This window comes from Lissotriton helveticus, chromosome 4_1 (assembly GCF_964261635.1).
Source record: "Lissotriton helveticus chromosome 4_1, aLisHel1.1, whole genome shotgun sequence".
Lineage (NCBI taxonomy): Eukaryota > Metazoa > Chordata > Amphibia > Caudata > Salamandridae > Lissotriton > Lissotriton helveticus.
The window spans coordinates 661,348,684-661,368,971 of NC_136063.1; the positions used below are offsets into that span (position 1 = coordinate 661,348,684).

At 45.7% G+C, this 20,288-nt stretch overlaps 1 protein-coding gene across 1 annotated transcript in view; it reads right to left on the bottom strand.

Annotated features, from left to right (window-relative positions):
- Nucleotides 1-20,288, bottom strand: part of TCEA1 (transcription elongation factor A1) — a 187,652-nt gene that overhangs the window by 37,288 nt on the left and 130,076 nt on the right. The window contains exons 5-8 of the mRNA XM_078687305.1: nt 6,553-6,701; nt 5,834-5,890; nt 3,455-3,609; nt 2,197-2,343 (exon numbers count right to left, since the gene is read on the bottom strand). Coding sequence (XP_078543431.1) covers nt 2,197-2,343; nt 3,455-3,609; nt 5,834-5,890; nt 6,553-6,701 — 508 coding nt within the window. The remainder of the gene's footprint in view (nt 1-2,196; nt 2,344-3,454; nt 3,610-5,833; nt 5,891-6,552; nt 6,702-20,288) is intronic.

Genomic DNA, 20,288 nt, shown 5'->3' on the forward strand with positions numbered 1-20,288 from the left:
AGCGTCTGTCACCCGTATGACTGATTCGATAGTATAATTTTTTACTGGCATACGCTGCATTCCAGGCGCAGCTATATATACAATGAACCCTAGACCACAAATGTAATCTCAGTATGACATTTCACAGGATATACCGCCATTCGAATTCCTTCCGGCCTCTGCCACACAGACTTGTGATGGGAAGTCCTGCTGGGGATCCTGTGACTCGATAGCACAGTTCCTTCAGCCGCGCTATGCCACACGTGACTGCATTTCAAAGAAGCATTAACTCACTGAATTACAATCCTGCATCTCTGATAAACTAATATATCAAAGTACATCAGAGTAATATCCGAGAGCATGTGCTACTATTTCTGTTTTTATTATGTAATAAAAATAAATCCAATACTCTTTTCTGACTTCTAAGGACAGGTCGGTGATGGAAGTACTGTCAAAGCCTTGATATTACAGTGGTTTAATGCCCAAGAACAGAAAGATATAGAACTTTCTAATTGTGCTGTCTTAGTGTTGTGTTCTAAATTACGAATGTTCAGCTGTATAGTAACAAACATACATGTAGTCACTGCGAGGGAGACCGGTTTGAACCACTCCCTTTACAACTACACGATTTCCTCGCATCCCTGCAGTCCTCCCATGGATTGGCTGGCGTCACCTTGGTCACGCCTTAGCGCCTAGTCGTCAGATGCAGCAACACTTTCTCCATAAACTAAACAAAAGCATAAGAGAAAATGCTTCTAAGATAACTATATACCTGTTGATATCAGACAAATGAGACATTTAAAATACAACGCGGTATGTTTCATGTTATGAAAACTCAGGCCAGCAGTATAAAATAATATTTTGCCGTGCAACAGTGTAGGGATGCTTTGTGGCACTTTGTTATGCACAAAGAGCTCCATACAATTGCTTCCAGGCCGGGGTAAAACAGGATTGCACCAATTACTTAAGAACCCGCAGTGCTTGCACACATCACCATGTGTCCGATACAGAGGCCTATATTTGCAATTTGGAAAAATGTTCATTACTATTTTAAATGTATATTGTTCTGCCAAAATGCCCTCAACCTCAATTTAAAGAAACGTCAATCCTTTAGTTTTCGCCATGCAGAAGAAAAGGTTATTGACACGAGAATTCTTCTTGAATAAACGGTCAAAAGAGTGACTTCCTGTGCCTTGTATATTTACTTAAAAATCGAGGCTTTTGACTTAATAATTAGCGGCTTACCTCTAGTTACTCCCATGCATTGCCCGGTATAGTATAGAAGAGGGGGTTGAGGGGGCACGGCAATTCCATTGGCCATCGCTGCGTCACTACAGCGGGTGGGAGTGAGACCAGCCCAAAACCAGGAACGGAATACTCTAGTTTCACCTGGTCTGGAATTACCATTGAGACATGTGAATGTTCTTTTTAAAATCACTGCAGTCCATAGTGAGTATTTATGCTCCAGGAGACACTAGATTGCTTTAGAAAGAGGATGTGGGAAAACATAACGAGCTGCCGACTTTGAAATGGAGAACAGGGCTCGAATCTCGGCGTGGGCTCCCCCGTGCCTACAACAAACAAGCTTGGCCACATGCACGCCTAGCGCTTAAAGTAAAAAAAAAAAATACAAGCCCTGGAGTTGTGTGCGCGCGCGCTAGAAGCAGGGAGAGGAGGGGGGGGCTGCGCGATTTACTTGCGGGAGCGATATTTGCTACCATATGGCGGCGCTCGCTCCCGCAAGTAAATGCCTCACGTGCACGCGTTGCCATTGAAGGCAATGGAACTCGTGAATGCGTTTGGCTGAAAAGCCAAGGCGATCGAAAAGGTATTTTTGCCTATGCAGCGCATGCGCGCTGCATAGGCGAGACCAAAAAAGCATTAGGGAGAAAAGGAGCTGTAGGTATTCCTGCATATTTTGTCCCCAGACAAAAAAAAGGCAAGGCATCAAAAGAGGGACTTTTCCCTTTCAAACAGACACCAGCATAATCCCTTCCAGGTAATCATATCAAGCCATCGAAGATCATTATCTGCTCCAAGTGGCACAGAACTGTTTATAATTGCACTAAAACCTAGCTACTCAAACTCGACCATAATGTAGGAGATACAAACCCACAAAAATATATAAAAAGCAGTATACTGCTTTAATTCTGGGAACTAAGACCAAACAAAGAAGCAAACAAACCAACCACACATGGGTGTGAAGACAACACGTACCTGTGTGTAAGTGCAGTTCTTCTTTTTGCATTTGCCGCAGGTGAAAAGGTCTGTTTCTGTGCCACCTGTCTTGCCCATTTGGTGATCTCGAATAGCTTCGTTAGTCAAGTTTTTACGAATTTGTTTCAGCTCATCGCTGGCCATTTCCTGGGAAGGTTGAGAAGGGAGATCAGATTAGACCTGCTTATTTGTAACTGCCTGGATCGTGGACACTGGTATTAGTCATTTAGCAAAATTTGTGTGTGGACAACTACCAGGATAAAGATTTGTGTTCCTCGACGGCACTCCAACTCAGGACCTTTTTATGGACTTAGGTAAACAAGTAAATATTGGAGTCTAGCACAGAAACAGCACAAAGTGCAAGAATTCCATAAACAGTTCCTCAAAGAGAATGGCCTGAAGTCTGTCACCTCCACAGTGCTTTCTGGCTGTTCGGTGCAGGAAGCCCTGGGAGGATTTATGGGGTGGAGGTAGGAACTAAGTTCTCCATTAGGTCATACAAATTGAGAAAAGAGCCCAACCAAAGACTGGGCACCAACTAGGTGGGTCATAACTGAATACTCTGAAAATGCCAAGTTCCTTGAGTGCAACAGGGTACAAAACAAGACGAAGTGGCAATTCCTTTTACAGGCATTTTGTGGTAACAATTATTACCCTTACGTTATTGCTAATACATAACAAATCATACTATTGAGCCTTTGCACCTGAGTAAGAGTTTAGCTTCCAATAGTTTTAGTATCTTGTCTTTTGAAACTGGTACATACAAACCACTATCATAGGAGGAATCTAAAATAAGTATATGTTCAGCAAAACTGTGTGATGATTTAAAGATCATGTTGATAAATTGGGAATGTATCAATGCATCCGAGATGTCACAAATAACTGGGAGGTACGTATAAACGAAATGAAGACCTCAGATGGACTAGGGTCATCTAACAGGATCACATCCAAAACACTTTTTCATAAGCTTCTAAAGATGCGTACCCAATCTGGTTCCCAAACAAAAGTAACAAGCAGAACACCAATAACATTCTAATAATGAGAATAAGAATGAACACTCACAATGGTGGTAGTTGCTCTTTTGCTCAAGAGTCTCATCCAACGACAACTTTAAAATGTATACTAAATGATTTGAAAATGTATTCAACCTGCTCTAATGAATAAAAAGTTCATTCATGTTCAAAACTCCATTTAGATAACGGCGAAAAAAATGCAGTTTATTAAAACAGTACTTTAGATAAACTGTAAAGTAACTTACATCAGCTGTCATCCTGGCAAATACATCTGGTGCTATATTCCCACAAAGCACGCTTCTTCTTAGATTTGGATTTTTGGCATCCTTTAGATTTGCTATGCGGCTGCGCACTCTATTCTTGTATTTTGGATCAGTGTTCTTAAATTCTTGAAAAATTGGTGCAAAGGACTTAAGGAATACAAAGGGTGAAGAACAGAGAAAAAAAAAGAAACACTGGACACGAATAGTTCTACGTGTGACCATTTTAGCAATTTTGGCCAAGTCCAAAAACCACCATTATGTCCAATTTCAATCAAGCACAATGGGGAGAAATGTACGATACAGGTTACAAATGAAGGTATTATAATTATTCGGACTTACAAATTAAAAAGGTAACAAGATCAATGCTGCATTCAATGGCATGAAAAATAACTATTAAGCGTGAATAGTATAACATTTCTGCTTATAACAAAGCAATGTTTTGACGCCAATATACAGTAATCAGGTTAACTCTTGACTGGTGTCAACTTTCCAAAATACATTTGGTGTGCTTTCTTTCAGTAGGTATAGATTCTTCTTGCGTGTCGTAATAAAAGCAAACATGCTTATCACATGATTTCAGACCTCCTGTCTTACATTAAGCAGAAGTTAGCATTAAAGGCTTTCAAGTGCCCTAGCACCGGTATGCAAGGGGGGAATTTTGAGAACGAACCTGCACAGGGGGCACTTACAATCGAGTGGAATTCACCAGAAGACGTTAAAAATAAGGCACAAATGCTAGCCTTTACAAGATGTCAAAAACGGTGTGGGGAATGGAAGCATGCATGAAAAAATAAACTCGTAACAGATCCTACAGCGGACTCACATACTAACAGGATGGCGATAGACTGGAAGTATCCAAAAAGCAGCAAGGAAAAATTGTTCAAGACAAACAGCTAGACTAGGGATACTTAAAGAACAGCCCGGGGGCCGCATGCGCCCCTCCAGACCTTCAACTGCGGACCCTTGGTGAACAGCAGCCTTGAGCTGCTGTTAACTTGACAGAGCAGGTAGTTAAAGAAACCATAAGGAAAAAAATAGGGTGCACTAGACAACTTTTCTTTAGGAGTACCTTTAGTTTTAAAGACATATTCGACTAAATATGTAAAAACATGATAAACACTCTGCAAACTTCAAAAAAGTGTCTTATTAACAAACATGAGAGTTTTACCCTAGTAGATCAGATTGTTATTAAACTGCGAGGTATTTGTTAGCAGTGATAGTTTTCAAACATGATCGTGGAAACATTAATGCCGCCTCCATTCTGCCATTAGTGAACCAAGCGGGTAGTCATTTGTCAGGTCACCTTGTGTGTAGCCTTGGTTGTTATATAATTGGAACACCATTATAGTTTATTAAGCAAAACGCTAGGTGGTTTTGTAACGTACATATCCTGAACTTGAGTATTTTAAAGGGCTCGTGTGTTAATGAAGAAATAGGAGGCAACGTGAAATTAAACAATTGCATAGGATCACACAATTTCATCAAGTGAGGAAGCCAGTACTGATACCAAGTTTTCTGGTTTCACATTTTACAATTCAGTCACCAAATGAGTATCTCTTTCCCCCTCATATTTTACATTAGAAGTTAATGCTTTAACTTTAATTATTGGTGCATGAGAATAGAGTGTTGGTGGCAGACAGAAGTCCGGTGAAGGCTCAGTTGGTTGTCCACGCCATGCATCTGCTTTGTGTTGCCCTGCGCTCACCTTTCATCATCCCAACACTCGCACTGCTGGAATCGGTGCAGCCCTCGGGCAAAGCCACAGACAGCACTTTGCGGACCTGGGGATAGGTTTGTGAGTACCCATGAGCTAGACAGAATATAAGGGCTCCATTACAACTAATCTGGTATTACTGTATCAGTAATTTGAGGATGGAGAATTAGACCGCAATGGCAAGTGGGTCTGCCGCTGAAGACATGGAGTCTTACAGTGTTAATTGCTAATATGATATAAGATTCCCGTGGTAACACCCTATTTTCAGGCCACACTCATTCTGCAATATCACAGGTTTTAGCTGGTCAATGTGGAATAGGGATTTGCAGAGTCCTTGTAATGATGGTCTCGATGGAGTTTTGTAAAAGACCCAGTCCTTTTAGGTAGAGGTTTCTGTGGCAGGATCAAGCTTTAAAAGACACGAAGGAAAGGAGTGTTTGGAGGAGCAGATGATGCATGAAACACACATGCTTAATAGGACTCAATACTCTATCCTGACTGTAAATTGCAAAAATCTAGCTTATCTCCGAATGCAAAGGCTGAGCCAAGCGTACATAGATGCCAAAGTATCAACAATAACATGATTGTACATAAAACCAGGATAATACAATTAACATCCTTTTTTTTTAAAAAACAAAAAAGGATATCATCCTCAATCTGAGCACCCAGTTCTTCATCGTCGGCCCCGATTGTGATGTAGTCATCTGTAAAAGTTCAAATCCAAAAAATGAGAACATGGAGGAGTTATTACCTGTACCTCAATGTTCTAGTCAGCAACTGGGAAAAGTTACAATGGAAGCACAACAAGCAATGGTTTTGACACACATGTGACTTATCAGATGCGCTTATGTCTATTACGCCAAGCGATTTTAACGAACACGCACAAATAAACTTTGCAACCATGGAAACAAAATGTTGATTGGTGAGTGAGGCTTTCATAAGAAATAGTATTTCTTTCCTTTGCAAAATACACTTTTTTATGCCTCCTTTACATTGGCTAGTTCCTTTTGATTATATAAACGCTCTAGGGGGAAGAGAACTAGCTTTCTTGTTCCTCTCTCCCTCGCTCTCTCAATACCTAACAAAATGTACACCACATCTTCCACTTCACTGTTACCAATTAACCTGCTTCTGCTGCCAGCAAAGGAACTCACACCCGAGACATCAAGCAAGAGAAGCAATGAACTCGGTTTGCATACTTCATTAGGAAATGGGGAGAGGTTTGAATAGCCAAATGACACATGCACTGCATGTCCACACACCCTCGCTTACCCTAAACAAAGCTCCCTCTCACTACAAAGTAACATTGGCAACACGTTCCTTAGATAGGAGGCCGTAAGTAAAAAACACAGGTTGTAATACAGACCTCCTGTTTTGAGAGCAGCAGACAAGAGCTCCCTGCATTTAACTCGCACAGAGTCGGACGTTACAGCTGCCCGTGGAAAAGAGGTGATCAGAGTGTCGGAAGGCGCTGCGCAGTCTTCCCTCTTGCTGCTGGAGTTACTACTGGAACTGCTAAAAGGAACAAAGAAAAGACTCCAGATGAAAAACTCGGAATATGGACACCCTGTGCTTTCATACCTGATCAACTGTCTGTGTTACTATTTGCTAAAGAGAAAAATATAAACATTCTCACCATTCATCTGTAAATCCATTTACTTCCCAAATTAAGCCACAGAACTGGAATATGCAGAACATGAGAGCTTTTCGTAAACACTACATCTGCCAACCTAACTTTTGCCTTCGCCTGCAATAGTCCATGGTCCTACTGTGTCAAAACTTGGGTAGTGGGGGGCCATTGGGCAGCAGTGCACAAGTGTGGAAGTGAGACTTGGCCCCCAGTAGGTTTGGCCCTACTTTCAAAGTCAATAAGGGTGAACTGTCAAAGCTTCATCTAGGAGGCATTTATGGATCAGGAATCCCAATACAAAAACGTTAAATAGTGTGTCCTATTTCCTAGCCCAAGTGTACTGCATTTTTTAAGCTTTGAAAAGCGCCATCGAATCCAACACCAAGAAAGGTCAACGTTCCCCTGGAGTGTTAACTTAAAAACCATAGGTCTTAAAATTACACCACAAATTAAAAGTACAGTAAAAAATGAGGACCAACAAAGCAGACTAGATGGACCCAGGACACTTCTGAGGCGGAAGCACAAATATTGTAGGTACTATCAATGAAACAACAGTGAGCTCTACAGCACCATTAACTAAAGGGGAATTTTGTACATTAGACAGCTGACACTAGGAAAAAGGCTGCAATTTGATTGGCTCAGAGCCAGTCGATATCTTTGGCCTGGAGGAGATGGGTTGGTTGGCGCAATGAGCGGTGCGTGGATCCCCTGGACACCCCCTTACCAATGGTGGTAAATTTCCTGCCGCACAGCAGTGAGCTGTTTGGCTTATAGGTCAGTAAACAATTTTCATTCTACGATTTAGGCAGGACATCTCTCAACACAGGGTAATCCGGAGGGACAAAACAGTCTGGTCTTCAAACTGATACGAGCTATTCGATTTGCTCATCACCTGAAACATGTAGGAGGTTGGCTCTGTATATGGTATACCACTAGGTGATTATACAGTACACAGAGTCCAGAGATTCCCAAAAAGTGTACAAGGCTCAAATGCATAGTATCAAACTCCTTTTTATGTTGTTTGGACCCGGCTGGAGATGTGCCCGTTGGAGGCTTTTCCAGACTATAAGTGTATGTATTCAGCTAAGCTCTCAAGTGCCCCAGGTGACGTGTAACACCCTCACCCAGTCAGTTACTCCTCTACCTACCCATTGCATCCTGGCATTGTTGAGCTGATACAAAGGAAATTAAAGACCCTGACCAAAACGTGTAACGGGGTAAAAGCGGTGCTACCCGTATTTTATCAATAAACTTAACAGGTGTTCTATTTTGGCATGGGAGTATATTACCATACAGCAAGGTTCATTGGAGTGTTGCGATGTATATACATCAGATAATAATTCTTTGAGTATTCAATTTCAATTCAAGAATCTTTATTCGGTGATTAAAAAACACCATAAAAGCACATATATATACACAGGTAAACAATAAAACATTATTAAACACTAATTAAGATCCTTGTACATAATTCATACGCTAAAAAGAATGCCGACATAGGGCCATATAAATACAAATCACAATATTTCATTCCTCTCCCCTCGTCGTTCTTAAACGAATTGCGACTGATGAAATTCAAAATACTACACAAAGTTAAAGGGTCAGAGGCTTTTAACAAAAATACTAAAGCATCCCTGGCGTGTTCCAGTTGGGCCTTTTTTAAAATATTTACAAGGAATCTACGCCTGGGCATGGAAAAATAGGGACAAAGCAAAACAAAGTGAAGGGAATCCTGCGGAGACCGGTTGTCGCAGCCACAGGGGCCCTTCTGCTCGATAGATGAAGTAAACCCGGCGGGCACAGCCAACATGAAGGGGAGCAAATTCAATCTAAGACGGCACATTAAAAATCTGTCCTGTGCATTATGTAGAAGAAATAGGTAAGGCTCCATACCCTCCACGCTTTTTACCAAACTATGGGCCCTTACAGTCTTTTTCATTCCTTCAGCACCAACTCGACGTTGGGTTTCTCGCTCCAGAAATAGTTCCCCTACTCTCTTTTTGTGCTGTGCTGAAATAGTAGCTGGGTTCGTGAAGAGATTCCCCAACCCTAAATCCTCCAGGGTGTTTTTCACGTATTTGAGCCAGGGGATGCGCATTGAATGGGTCCTACCTAGGCAGTCCAATAAAATTTCTCTGCTTAGATGCGCATCTGGATTTGTCCATATTTTTAACCAGGCTACTATTGGCCTAAGTTTTAACAAATCTTCCAAATATGGCCGACCTAGCTCCCTGTGGGCTATAAAACCAGCCGTGCTGGGTGGCACCCTCAGGGTTGCTTTAAAATACCTATTTTCTTCCTGTTGGATTTTTGTTGTATTCACGAACCCCCAGACTTCTGCCCCATAAGTTACTTTGGAGCATGTTATGGAGCCATACAAGTTCATCACCTGTTCCGGACTCCATCTGCCCACCCTCCTGCCATAACCAGCTATCGCCCCATTGGAGGCAATCATTTTAGTACAGCGTTCCGCTACCAAAGGGGTAAAGTGCAAGGCACCGTCAAAAATTACCCCGAGGTAGGAGAACGTCTTAACCTGCTCCAAACTGTGGGAACCAATTGTATAAACAAATTTGGAGGAAGGTTTTTTGCCGGCCAGGAGCACATATGATTTACCTAGGTTGACAAATAGGTCCAGGTTACTCATGAACTCCGCAAACCCCTCTATCAGGGTTTGTAGGCTTCGAGGTGTTCTTGCCAGTAAAACCGCATCATCTGCGTAAAGCAGGACGGGGATACTCCGCGGCCCAACCCTTGGACAATCTGCCTTTAGGCCCAAAAGGAACTGCTCCAGGTTATTGATATAAAGGGAGAACAAAAAAGGGGCAAGTATACAGCCCTGTCTGACTCCACTCCTACATGGAAAGGGGTCAGACAGTCCTCCCTCCCTGTTAAATCTGACCTTGGCCGTGGTGTCACTATGCAGTTCCCTCAGTATGGTGATTAGGCCACTTTCTATCCCCATACCTGCCATCATATCCCACAACTTTCCTCTGTTGACGTGATCGAATGCTGCTGCCAAATCCATGAATCCCATATAGATGGGTTCATCGCTGGCCAAAGTATACTTGGCAGTCAGCATATATAGGTTCAGGCACTGGTCGCTAGTGGACCTCCCTGTCCTAAACCCATACTGGGTATCCGAGAAGATGTTGTTCTCTTCGGTCCATTCGGTCAATCTATTCAGGATTGCCCTTCCCAAAAGTTTGGCCGATACGTCAATCAGGGAAATGGGCCGATAACACTTCGGGTCATCCCTATTGCCCTTTTTAAAAATTGGCACGATGATCGCCTTGGACCAGGATGGTGGAAGCCCACAGGTGATAGCGGTATTTAGGACCCTGGTCATCAAAGGAGCCCATAAATCTATATTACTAAGGAACAGGTCAGGAGGAATTCCATCCGGGCCCGGGGCTTTATTTTTAGTTAAACCCTCCATCCCTGTCCTGATCTCTTTAAGAGAGAATATAACTGGTGGAACCTGTCTTGGGGATACCGGTGGTTCCGCGTGGGTGCCCAACTCATAATTGTATAGACCCCTAAAGTGGGTTACCCATTGCTCCGGGAGAATATTAGCCCCTATCTCCGGGGAGTCATTTTCTAGAAAAGTCGGTTTATTAATGATTCTCCAGAACCCCGCTAGATCTTTTCTTTCCCCAGCTTCTCTTAGATCTGCCCATGCTTCTGCTTGTAGGGCAAGTTTCCTCCGTTTGATCTCTTTTTTATAGTTTTCTCTACTGGCCCTAATAATCTGAGGATCCCGTGGTTTCGTTTTGAGGGAGCATTTCAGTTCCCTCAGCGCCTTAGAACAATCTCTGTCAAACCAACGGGGATTTACCTGGGTACGTGTGGGCGCACTAGACCTTAATAATTCATCAATTAAGTTGGCAATGTGATCAAATGCTTCCAAAACCCTTGGACCCTGTATTTCCAAATCTAAACAATCATTAATGGCCACTAGGACCTTATCACCCAGAGTTTTATAAAACTGTGCCCCATCAATTTTAGACCATTTCAATCTCCTGCCTTGGTCAGTGACCCTCTCCTCAATTAAACAGCGAGATTTAATTCCCATGCCCGCCTTATAAAAGAGCGTTAAGATGAGCGGGTTATGGTCGCTAAAACTGCTCCACTCTATCCCTACACTGATTATTTTGTTAATCAAAGATCTCGAGACCAAGATGTAATCTATAATAGATGCACAGCCCCTACCCTTGAAAGTTGGTGGGAGCGTGCCATCCGACTGTGGGTCTATCATGTTAATGGTGTGCTCTAGGTCGTACTTAAACCGAAGCAACCCAAGAGCCACCCCAGTCGGCGTATGTGAGAAATGCGGCCCCTTCTCAATTGGGCATTGTGCCCAATCTGTATTTGCCTTAATCAGTGCCGGACAGAGGTGACAGTTAAAGTCTCCTACCAGAAGCAGCCCATGGGACGGCCCTTTGTTCTGGGATATAATTTCTTGACCCAGCCTATGGTCAAGTTCAGCTAATAGTGGGGAATGGGTGTTTGATGTCTCACTGTTATAAAAATTGAAAACCAATAATTTCAACCCCTTTCCAGAAAACCGAATTGCCTGTATTCCATATAAATTCCAGTCTGGGGACGACCAGGTACCTGGGAGAGATAAATCTACATAAACAGCTAAACCACCCATTGCTCTCCCTGAACTAGATTTTCGGGCGGGAACAAAAAAACACTTATAGCCCTGAAGATGGTAGTTATTCGCCACAGCCCATGTCTCCTGTATGCATATAACATTAAATTTCCTGATAAAATCAACCCACTCCTTGTTGTTAAATATACCTGCTAAGCCCGCTACATTCCAGGAAATAATCCTCAGATCCTCTCCACCCAATGCTACGTCCCCCTGACTCCTTGATTCTATCTCCTGCAGCACCCCTTGCATAGCCCCCCCACCTCCTCCTACCAAACTATCTACAGCCGTACCATTATTTTCAAAGAACATCAGTTCCTCCACCCCATTTATTTGAATTTGCGAGGCCATGTGTCCTTTCTCCTCCGATGTTACTGCTTGAGGGCCCTTTTCTGTGTTCTCCTTAGAGGCCTTCTCTATTTGTCAGTCCACCCCCTCTAGGCCGTTCAGACCGTTAAACCGGTTGTAAGTAGGAAGAGGTGGTACTGGTCTGTCAAATAATGGCCTAGGGTAAAAGGCCTGGTGTCTCCCCCTTCTTCCAACCCTCTCCCATCTGTTATGATTTGGATGTTGGTCGAGTGGGCCTGGGGCGATGGGAAAGAAGAAGGACACACGGAGGGTTTGGATGGTAGATTCCCTTGATATGTTTTCCCCTTGACATATATGCGACACCGTACCCTTATCCCTGAAACTCACCAATAGACAGTCCCCAGGGATGGATTTCTGGGTTCTCCCCACCCATGGGACCCTTCTTACCATTATAATTTCGTTATTAAGATATCTCGGTAGGGGTCTGTTCTATTTAGCCACTTGATTACCCTGGTTTTTAGGGCACAAAAATCCTCAACTTCACCTTCATCAAGTTGGGGGACCCCCGCCATGACCACAGTAAGGTCATTAGTCTCAGGTGGTAAGTTAGGACGACGGGGTCTTGCGGGGGGCTTCTTTTGGTAGTCCGGGATAATATTGTCTACCGGGTATGCCGGAAGTACTGGTGCAAGAGAAGGGTTAAGTGTGTTTACGTTGAGTGGATTGGTAGTTGCAGATTTTGGGTTTAAGGGTTGTTGAGGGACTACCCCGTTTACAACTTGTGGTGGAGCTGGGTTTACTACCCTGAGTCCCGACCCTTGTGGGACTACAGAGGTGGTATTAGGTTCTAGGTCATTTCCCTGTCGACCAGCGCGAGTTTTCAGACTTCCCAATGTGGCCTCCAATATGGTTAGTCTGATCTCAATCTTTTTTATGCTTTCGCTGATCGGAAGTAACAATGACCTTAACAGGAATTCCAGATTTCCCAGCGGCACCACCGAGAGGGGGACATTAACAATACTAGATCCTATATCTTTGATCAAGGCAGGAGCTGTATCTTCCTGGGCGTTAGGCTTAGGGCATGGCACTACCGGTAGTTTCACTATTGGTACAGGGGGTTTTAGGGATTTGCCAAAGTCCAGATGTGAGTTCTTGGGTTTACTGCTTCCCTGCGCTCCCTTTGCCCTCCTCCTACGCTTTTTTGGAGGGGGTCCCAAAATTACTTGTGTAGTGAATACTTTCGGTTTGGGGTTCCTATCATTATGAGCTAAGGGCGGTTGTGAGATTAAATCGATGGTCCCCCTAGCAGGGCTGGGGCTAATAGCTGGAGTTATGCTCGTGATTTCAGCTGGTGAGATGTTAGTGCGTTCCCTTAACAGTAGTGGAACATCCTCAATTCGGGTTAACTCCTCCCTAAATGTAATGGATTGTTCTCCCATGGGGGTATTTTTCAGATTGTCCACTGATCGTCTCCGTTCCGCCCTTAGCCGGGACAAATTTCCCTCTTTGTCAGCCTCCCCCACTGCCCGTGAAAAATAATTTTCGAGAGTCCCAGTTTTCACCCCTCCCGACTTCAGTGGGGTACTCTCCCTTGCCGGGGAAGGCATGATTTTACTTAGGGAGGATCAGTTATGCCTCACAGAGCGGATGTAACAAACTAATAGTTCCAAGAGTTACCTGGGCAATTTGAAAAACCAAGAGGGTAGGCCCAGCCCGGCCTACTCCGGCCTGTGACGGCCTTGGACGGTCCCGGGCTTCTCCCGGCGCCTCCCGCGCGCTCCCGCGCCGCGGGTGTGCAGGGAGCTTAATATGGTATAAACACAGGTAGTTAAAAAGGTGGGAGGGGTCGGGGAGAGCGGCCCAGGTGTAACTAATCAGGCAGTCGGGCGCTCCTGGGATATGCAGTCCCAGTTGAGCGCGCGCACTCACTCGCAGCCCCGGCAAAAGAATTTCCCTCGTTGTCCCCTGAAGCAGCAGGCGGCACTCCTGACGCAGCGGGACCCGCGGAGCGGGTTCCGCAAGCAGTGGGCTGGTAGCAGAAATCCAGGCAGGTCCAAAGAAAATGCAGCAAAGCGTAATTCTTTGAGTAAATCTAATGTAAATCGAATCTTAACTAACCATATTAGATTGCACATGAAATTATCATCCACACAGGGAGATTTGTAAACGCCTCGTCAGGGGTAGTGGGCGCAGTATAAATATAATTACAAAGACTACGCTGGAGAGAAAACAGAAAGAATTTGCAAAGCCAATAGGCCTCCCCTATGAGACATCTATTGGCTTTTCTAATGTCTTTTATCCAATGTTGTACAGCAGCGTGGCTGTGCAGCATTGGCTGAAAGCAAAGTTAGAAACAGAGCTCCACGACACGTTAAGCGCTTTTTTCTAACTCTACTTTGAGCCATGCTGCTTAGTGTTTGCTGTACAAAATGGCTAAAATGCATTGGCAACGCCAGTATCTTCCGCACAGGCGAGACATATTGGCATGACCAAGGCTTGTTCTAGATGTATGCATCCGTGTATGCTGTGTTTTATGATGTGTTAACATAGGCTCTCCTCAGGCAGTAGGGGACACCATTTTATTAATAATGTCACACACACAACACCATTGTACTTACGGAAGTACGCTGCCATCTTGTTTGTGACCACCAGATGGCAGATCACAGTAAGTATTCTACAGATTAAACGAGAACAATTAAAGTCAAAAGTAAGGAGACAGGAACTGGTAACAAAAAAAAACCCATCGTCGAATTCCAACTTCAAAAGACCGTGCAAAAAGCCGCTGGAGAAGGTTGAACCGTTCCAACTGTGATTACACTGTATATATTATATTGCATCTCTGTAAAGTGCCATAAACTTGTACTGTTTTTTTTTTATATCTTAAAATTTTCTATTTTGATGGTTTTCCTATTCCTGCTTTCCTTAGTTCTGCTGGGTTTATGATACAATATTCACTAATTCCTGTTAAGATGAATATGCTTAATGATATAGCTAATTTTTCTTAAATGTGTATTTGTAAGTTAACTTTTCCTGGGTGTATATATACACACACACATCGGTAATGCTTGTATTGTATATTATCATTTCTGAAACGATTATATATGAATATTATATGATGAAATGCACAATTTTCTCTTAAGAAATGTACCCTTCTCAGAATTTAAAAGAAACCAACTATCTCAAAAATAAATATTAAAAATGGGTAAAAAAAAAAGCTTTCTGGCTGTAAGTCTCCAAGGCATTCGAAGATAAGGACTCTGGGGCAGGGAGACGAGGTGGGACAGTTTGTGTAGAAAGGGGGCGTGGGGGGGGGGAAGATGCTCTTTGGCCCAGTGTCCCACCTTCTTTCCGAATGAATGAATGAATGAATCACTCTGGCTCAAACTGCAGCCTGATCGAGAGGTTTCTGGCTGGAAATCGGCGAGGAGTCAGTCTGCAATAATATTTAGTAGCCAGCTAAAAGCGATACCAGGCTACTTCAGTCACTGTGACACTCCCTCAGCAGAGCGAGAGGAAAGTAAGATGTGGCATAGACTTTGAGAACCAAGGACCCTGTGGGCACACTGTGTGTACAAACACAGCAAAGAGACAGACTCAAGTCACCGCGAGAGGGGAGGATTAGCAGACTGTGCTCTCTCTGGCACTATGGCAGCTGCAGGTGGCATTTGCCAGCAGAGTGAGAAGGCCTGGACTTCTGTAGGAAGCCAACTCTTTATATAAATACCACTAAGTGTTTATATCGTGCAAAGAATCCAGAGATCCCCACGAAGTGTACAGGGCTCAATGTAAACCCAAAGTGCTCCATTTGTGGTAGCGTGGTCGAGCAGCCTTAGGCCAAACACATAGGAACACAAGACATGTATTATGCACACAGTGATCAATAAATCACAACTCAAAAAGAAGATCAACGTCAATTTTAGAAAAATATGTTTTTCAAGATTTATTTTAAGACCAAGAAATACGTAAAAAGGTACGTACGTTTTTCATAAGAAATACTTTTCACTTTCAGAAGTGAACACAGTGTAATTTACAGTTCAGAAATGTTAAGCTATGGGAGGAAAACAATGCAGCTTTTCAGTTAAGTATACAACTTAGTCTTGGTTTTCAGGATGAAGATCAGCACCAGGCAAGGTTCAGGGAAGTAGCAAACCTGCACCTGCAGCAGCACAGGGGCGGCTGGGTGCTGGGTTCAAATTCGGAGTCCGGAGCCAGGAAACCCCTTGGGGTACAAATTCAAATTAAATTCAACGTTATCCAATAGAGAAAGGGGGACATCGAAAAGATGCTGCTCACAGGTGAGCAACACGGTTTGGTAAACCAAGCTCCTGGGGTTAAGGTAAGCACAGGGGGTGCCACAAAGCAAACTTACACCGTCAGCGGCAGCCAAGTGCAGAGTGCCAACAGAGCGTCAGGCGCCCAATGCAAACCAATGGGGGAGATCGGTTTAGAAGAAAGTTTGCAGGCTCAGGCCAGGAGGCTGGACGAAGAAAACCCACAGATGCCCAGGTAAGTAGAGATGTTAGGGGACGTAGGGACACCAATGATCGTGCTCCCCAAGCCCAGGGGTGTCCTTAGGCGTAGAAAAAGTCTTACTGGGCAGGTCGCAGTCAGGGGAAGTCTGAGTTGAAGCTGCAGGCGTCGAGATGGAGTCAGACAGGGATCAGCCCACGGTGGACTCTTGCTCAAAAACGCTGGGAAACCTTTACAGGACAGGTGGTCCAGTCAGGCTGTGGGCGTTGCGTGTAGAAGTGGGTCCGGCTGTGGTTTTGCAGATCCTCAGGGCGGAGGTCTTTATTCTTTAAACTTGGTTTCTTCAGGGCAGGTTCCCTGTCCACGGGAGATCTTGATCTTTGTTGAAGGCAGGTAGTCTTCCCAAGGCTTTGGAGGTCGCTGGGCTGCTGGATGGGTCGTCTTTTGGGTCAGGATAGGCTAGGGCAGCAGCCAGGCCGGTAGAGCTGGGGACAAGTCAGTCGGTGTCTTTAGTCTTCTCTGCAGGTGTGACGCTGTAGTGTCCGCCTCTTCTTATGTCTGGAAGATTTCAGTGCCTGGGGGTGCCTCCTAAATACTCGATCTAGGAGTGTTACAGAAGAGTGGCAGGTAGGGACCAATGGGTGTTTCACCTGGGGTTTCAACAACCAATATTATGCCACCCTGTGGTGGGAGGGGGCATAGCCCTAGCCCTGATTGGATAGGTCCCACCATCTTCAAGATGGTGGGCACTGAAAAATGTGCTTCACTTCACCTCCAGCACCTGAGGTGTGGAGTTGGCAAATTGGTGGTGGGGGGTGGGGGGGTGGGGGGGGGGGGGGAGGTTTTCAAGGGGCACCTCTGAGGTGCCCTCTGGGTACACGTTTCAATAAATAACACACTTGCATCAGTGTGGGTTTATTGAGAGGAACTGTTTGGTAATAAACATTCTTGGGTTCAGTAAAGCCATCATGGTGCTATGGGAATTACTGTCGTCAAGTTTCCACCCATGTACTCTCTATGGCTTCACTGGCACTTACAATATTAAGAATAGACAAATAGGGGGCGTGGCCTAGCGGCGAAGCAAAATGGCCGTGTCTTAAGGACTCTCTGCAGCTCACCTTCTCCCTCCACGTAAATCCGCCCTATTGATCCACACCCTGGTGCCAGATCCGGTTACCAGAGGTCCAACTCTCCAAAACGAGCCTGAGACCGGAGAAATCCGACCCGCAGCTGCGAGCGTTCCCGAGTGGAGGCCTGCGGCGGAGGAAAAGCCGGGACCTGTAGTACTGGGGAGCCCCGGACAGAAACTCCATCGGGCGGGCCTCGGAACTCGGCGATCTGGGGAACAGCCCGCCGGACCTTCCGGAGCCCCCGCTGCCCCCCCCCCCCCTTCATGGAAAGTCACCCCCCTCCTCCTGGCCTACTTGGGGGCAGAGGCCCAGGGACGCTATCGGGGAGTGCGGGACAACGGGCTGCGTCGGAGCAGCGCTCTAAAGAAGAGGTGAGCGACCCAACCCGCTAGGGGTGGCGGCGGCGAAATAGTGCCTCATCCGGAGTGGCAGGGACCCCAGAAGCAGAGGGCGACAGGCGCTGCATGAATATCGTAGCAGCCTAGACCGTCGCCGCGCACAGATGGCACAGGGGGGGCAAGCAGGCGCAACTGAAGGGACCACAACCCTGACAACACACAGGCGGGCAAGCAGGCGCAACTGAAGGGACCACATCCCTGAGGAATCGGGGGGAACTCCTGAACTATAGAGACAGGGACCTAATATTGCAGACAGCCAGAGAAGTACCTCCAATACGGCTTGAGAATTCGGAAGTCAGCTTCTTTCCAGACTTTACCCAAGCGGTTCAAAAACAGCGTAGATCTTTCCTGGAGGTTAAAAAACGTCTGCGAGACAAAGGCCTAAAGTACGCCAGGTTGTTCCCGGCGAGGCTTCGGGTGGAGGCCGGGGGAAAGACCAGGTTCTTGGAGACACTGGTGGATGCTGCCGATTGGCTGGACGAATGGAGAAATCCGACAGATCACAGCTCCCTACGAGAATAAGAGGTACAGAGGCTCTACTAACTGACTCTGTGGTCAACAGTCCCCGGTCTGGAATATCTCTCCGTAACACTGCCTGGGAGCACTACGACAAAAAACAGCATGGCAATGTTACTAAATGGTGCGGTGTGTTTTTCTTATAAGATCGCCATGGGAGGGAAGAAAGAGTGTACCCCCGATTTTCTTCATTTAGTATATGTTAAGGGCGACAGGCACTCTGCATAGTTGGAATCATGGGCAGTTTGGAGCCCAGAGTGCAGGGGAGCAGGGGGGGGGGGGGGGGGGGGGGGGGGGGGCGTTGGGAGGGGTTTGTGTCTCGATGTATGTTTTTTAGGAATGGTCAAGGCACCTCAATCCGGCGACTTCGACACATAGGCGATACGTGAATGTCAGGAAATATGCACTGGGATAAAGGGTTCAGATTGATGAGCTGGAATGTCAATGGGTTAGGGGGCAAAGTCAAGAGAACTGTGGTGCTACAACATATAAAGAGACACGCCCCTGACGTGGTACTCCTACAGGAGACACACCTGGTGGGTAATTCCTGCAAAGCCCTCAACAGGTGGGGATATAGTCTGGCAGCACACTGGGCTTTACCTCGGGCTCGAGAGGAAAAGGCATACTATTGAGAAACTCCTTTACCCTAACAATCAAATCCACATGGGTGGACACAGGGGGAGATATGTGGGCATCACAGGCCAATGGGAGGGGAAAGTACTAACTCATGTCGGTCTACGTGCCGCCAGCCCTCCAGGACCCAGCATTCAAGGATCTAGGATCCATCCTGATGACGATTCCAGAGGGTCTACTAATAGTGGGAGGGGACCTGAACGCAGTGGCAGATGGCACACGGGACGGACACCCGCTTAGGCAACTTTGTCCGTCCAACAGCTGGTTACCAAACTTTCTGGGAGCGCTGGGGCTACAAGATGCATGCCGATCGCTTCACCCAGACACTACCCAGTTCACCTTTTACTCGGGTGCCCACAACTCCCAATCCAGACTAGACTACTTATTGGTCTCCCCTGAGCAGCTACAACATGTGCGAGAGATCAGACAGATGGCGAGAGGCATTCCTGATCACTCCCCGTAGTGGATGCAACTGGTGGTGGGCCACCATAGAGGGGGAAGAGTGGCCCCCCCATCAACCCCTGGCATCTCCGCAACACAGTGGTGTACAAAGCGGTCCATGCCTCCATTGAGCACTATTTCCTAGAGAACGAGGGATCGGTACGTTCATACCAAACACTGGGAAGCGTTTAAGACAGTGATGGGGGGTCACGCCCTTTTCCAAATAGCCGGGGTAAAGAAAGAAATGGTCAAGGAGGAGGAAGCACCAGAGAGGGAAATCTGCTGACCAGAAGAACAGGCGGAGCGACCCAACACACCTTGCAATCAAAACAAGATAACTATAAGGCCCTAGCTACGGACCGGGCCAAAGAGCTGGGTAGAGAAACGTTGGGTAGAATCTATGATAAAGGAGACAAAGCGGGGAAATTGCTTGCATGGCTAGACAAAACAAAACTAGCAAGTAGACTAGTACCAGAACTAATTGACAAAGACGCACGCACCATTACAGACCCCCAGGACAATGCCAACGCATTTGCCCTACATTTCCAGGGGATCTATACCTCCCTAAATCCATACACGACACAAGAGTCTATAGACTCCTAAGAGATATAACACTCTCTAAACTCTCAGAGTCAGAGCTTGAATACCTGGAGGGAGCACTCACGCCAGACGAGGTGGCACTGGCAATCAGAGGACTTAACTTGGGGAAGGCATCGGGTCCAATGGGCTACCGATAGAACTCTATAAACTCGGGAACTGATATCTTTGCCCCCCACCTCTGCAACATGTTCAAGGAGAGTAGGGAGATAGGGGAACTGCCGCAAGACCAAAGGCTAGCCACCCTAGTGATGATCCATAAAGAAGGTAAAAGCCGGACAGACTACTTCTCCTATAGGCCTATTTCCCTATTGACCGACGAAC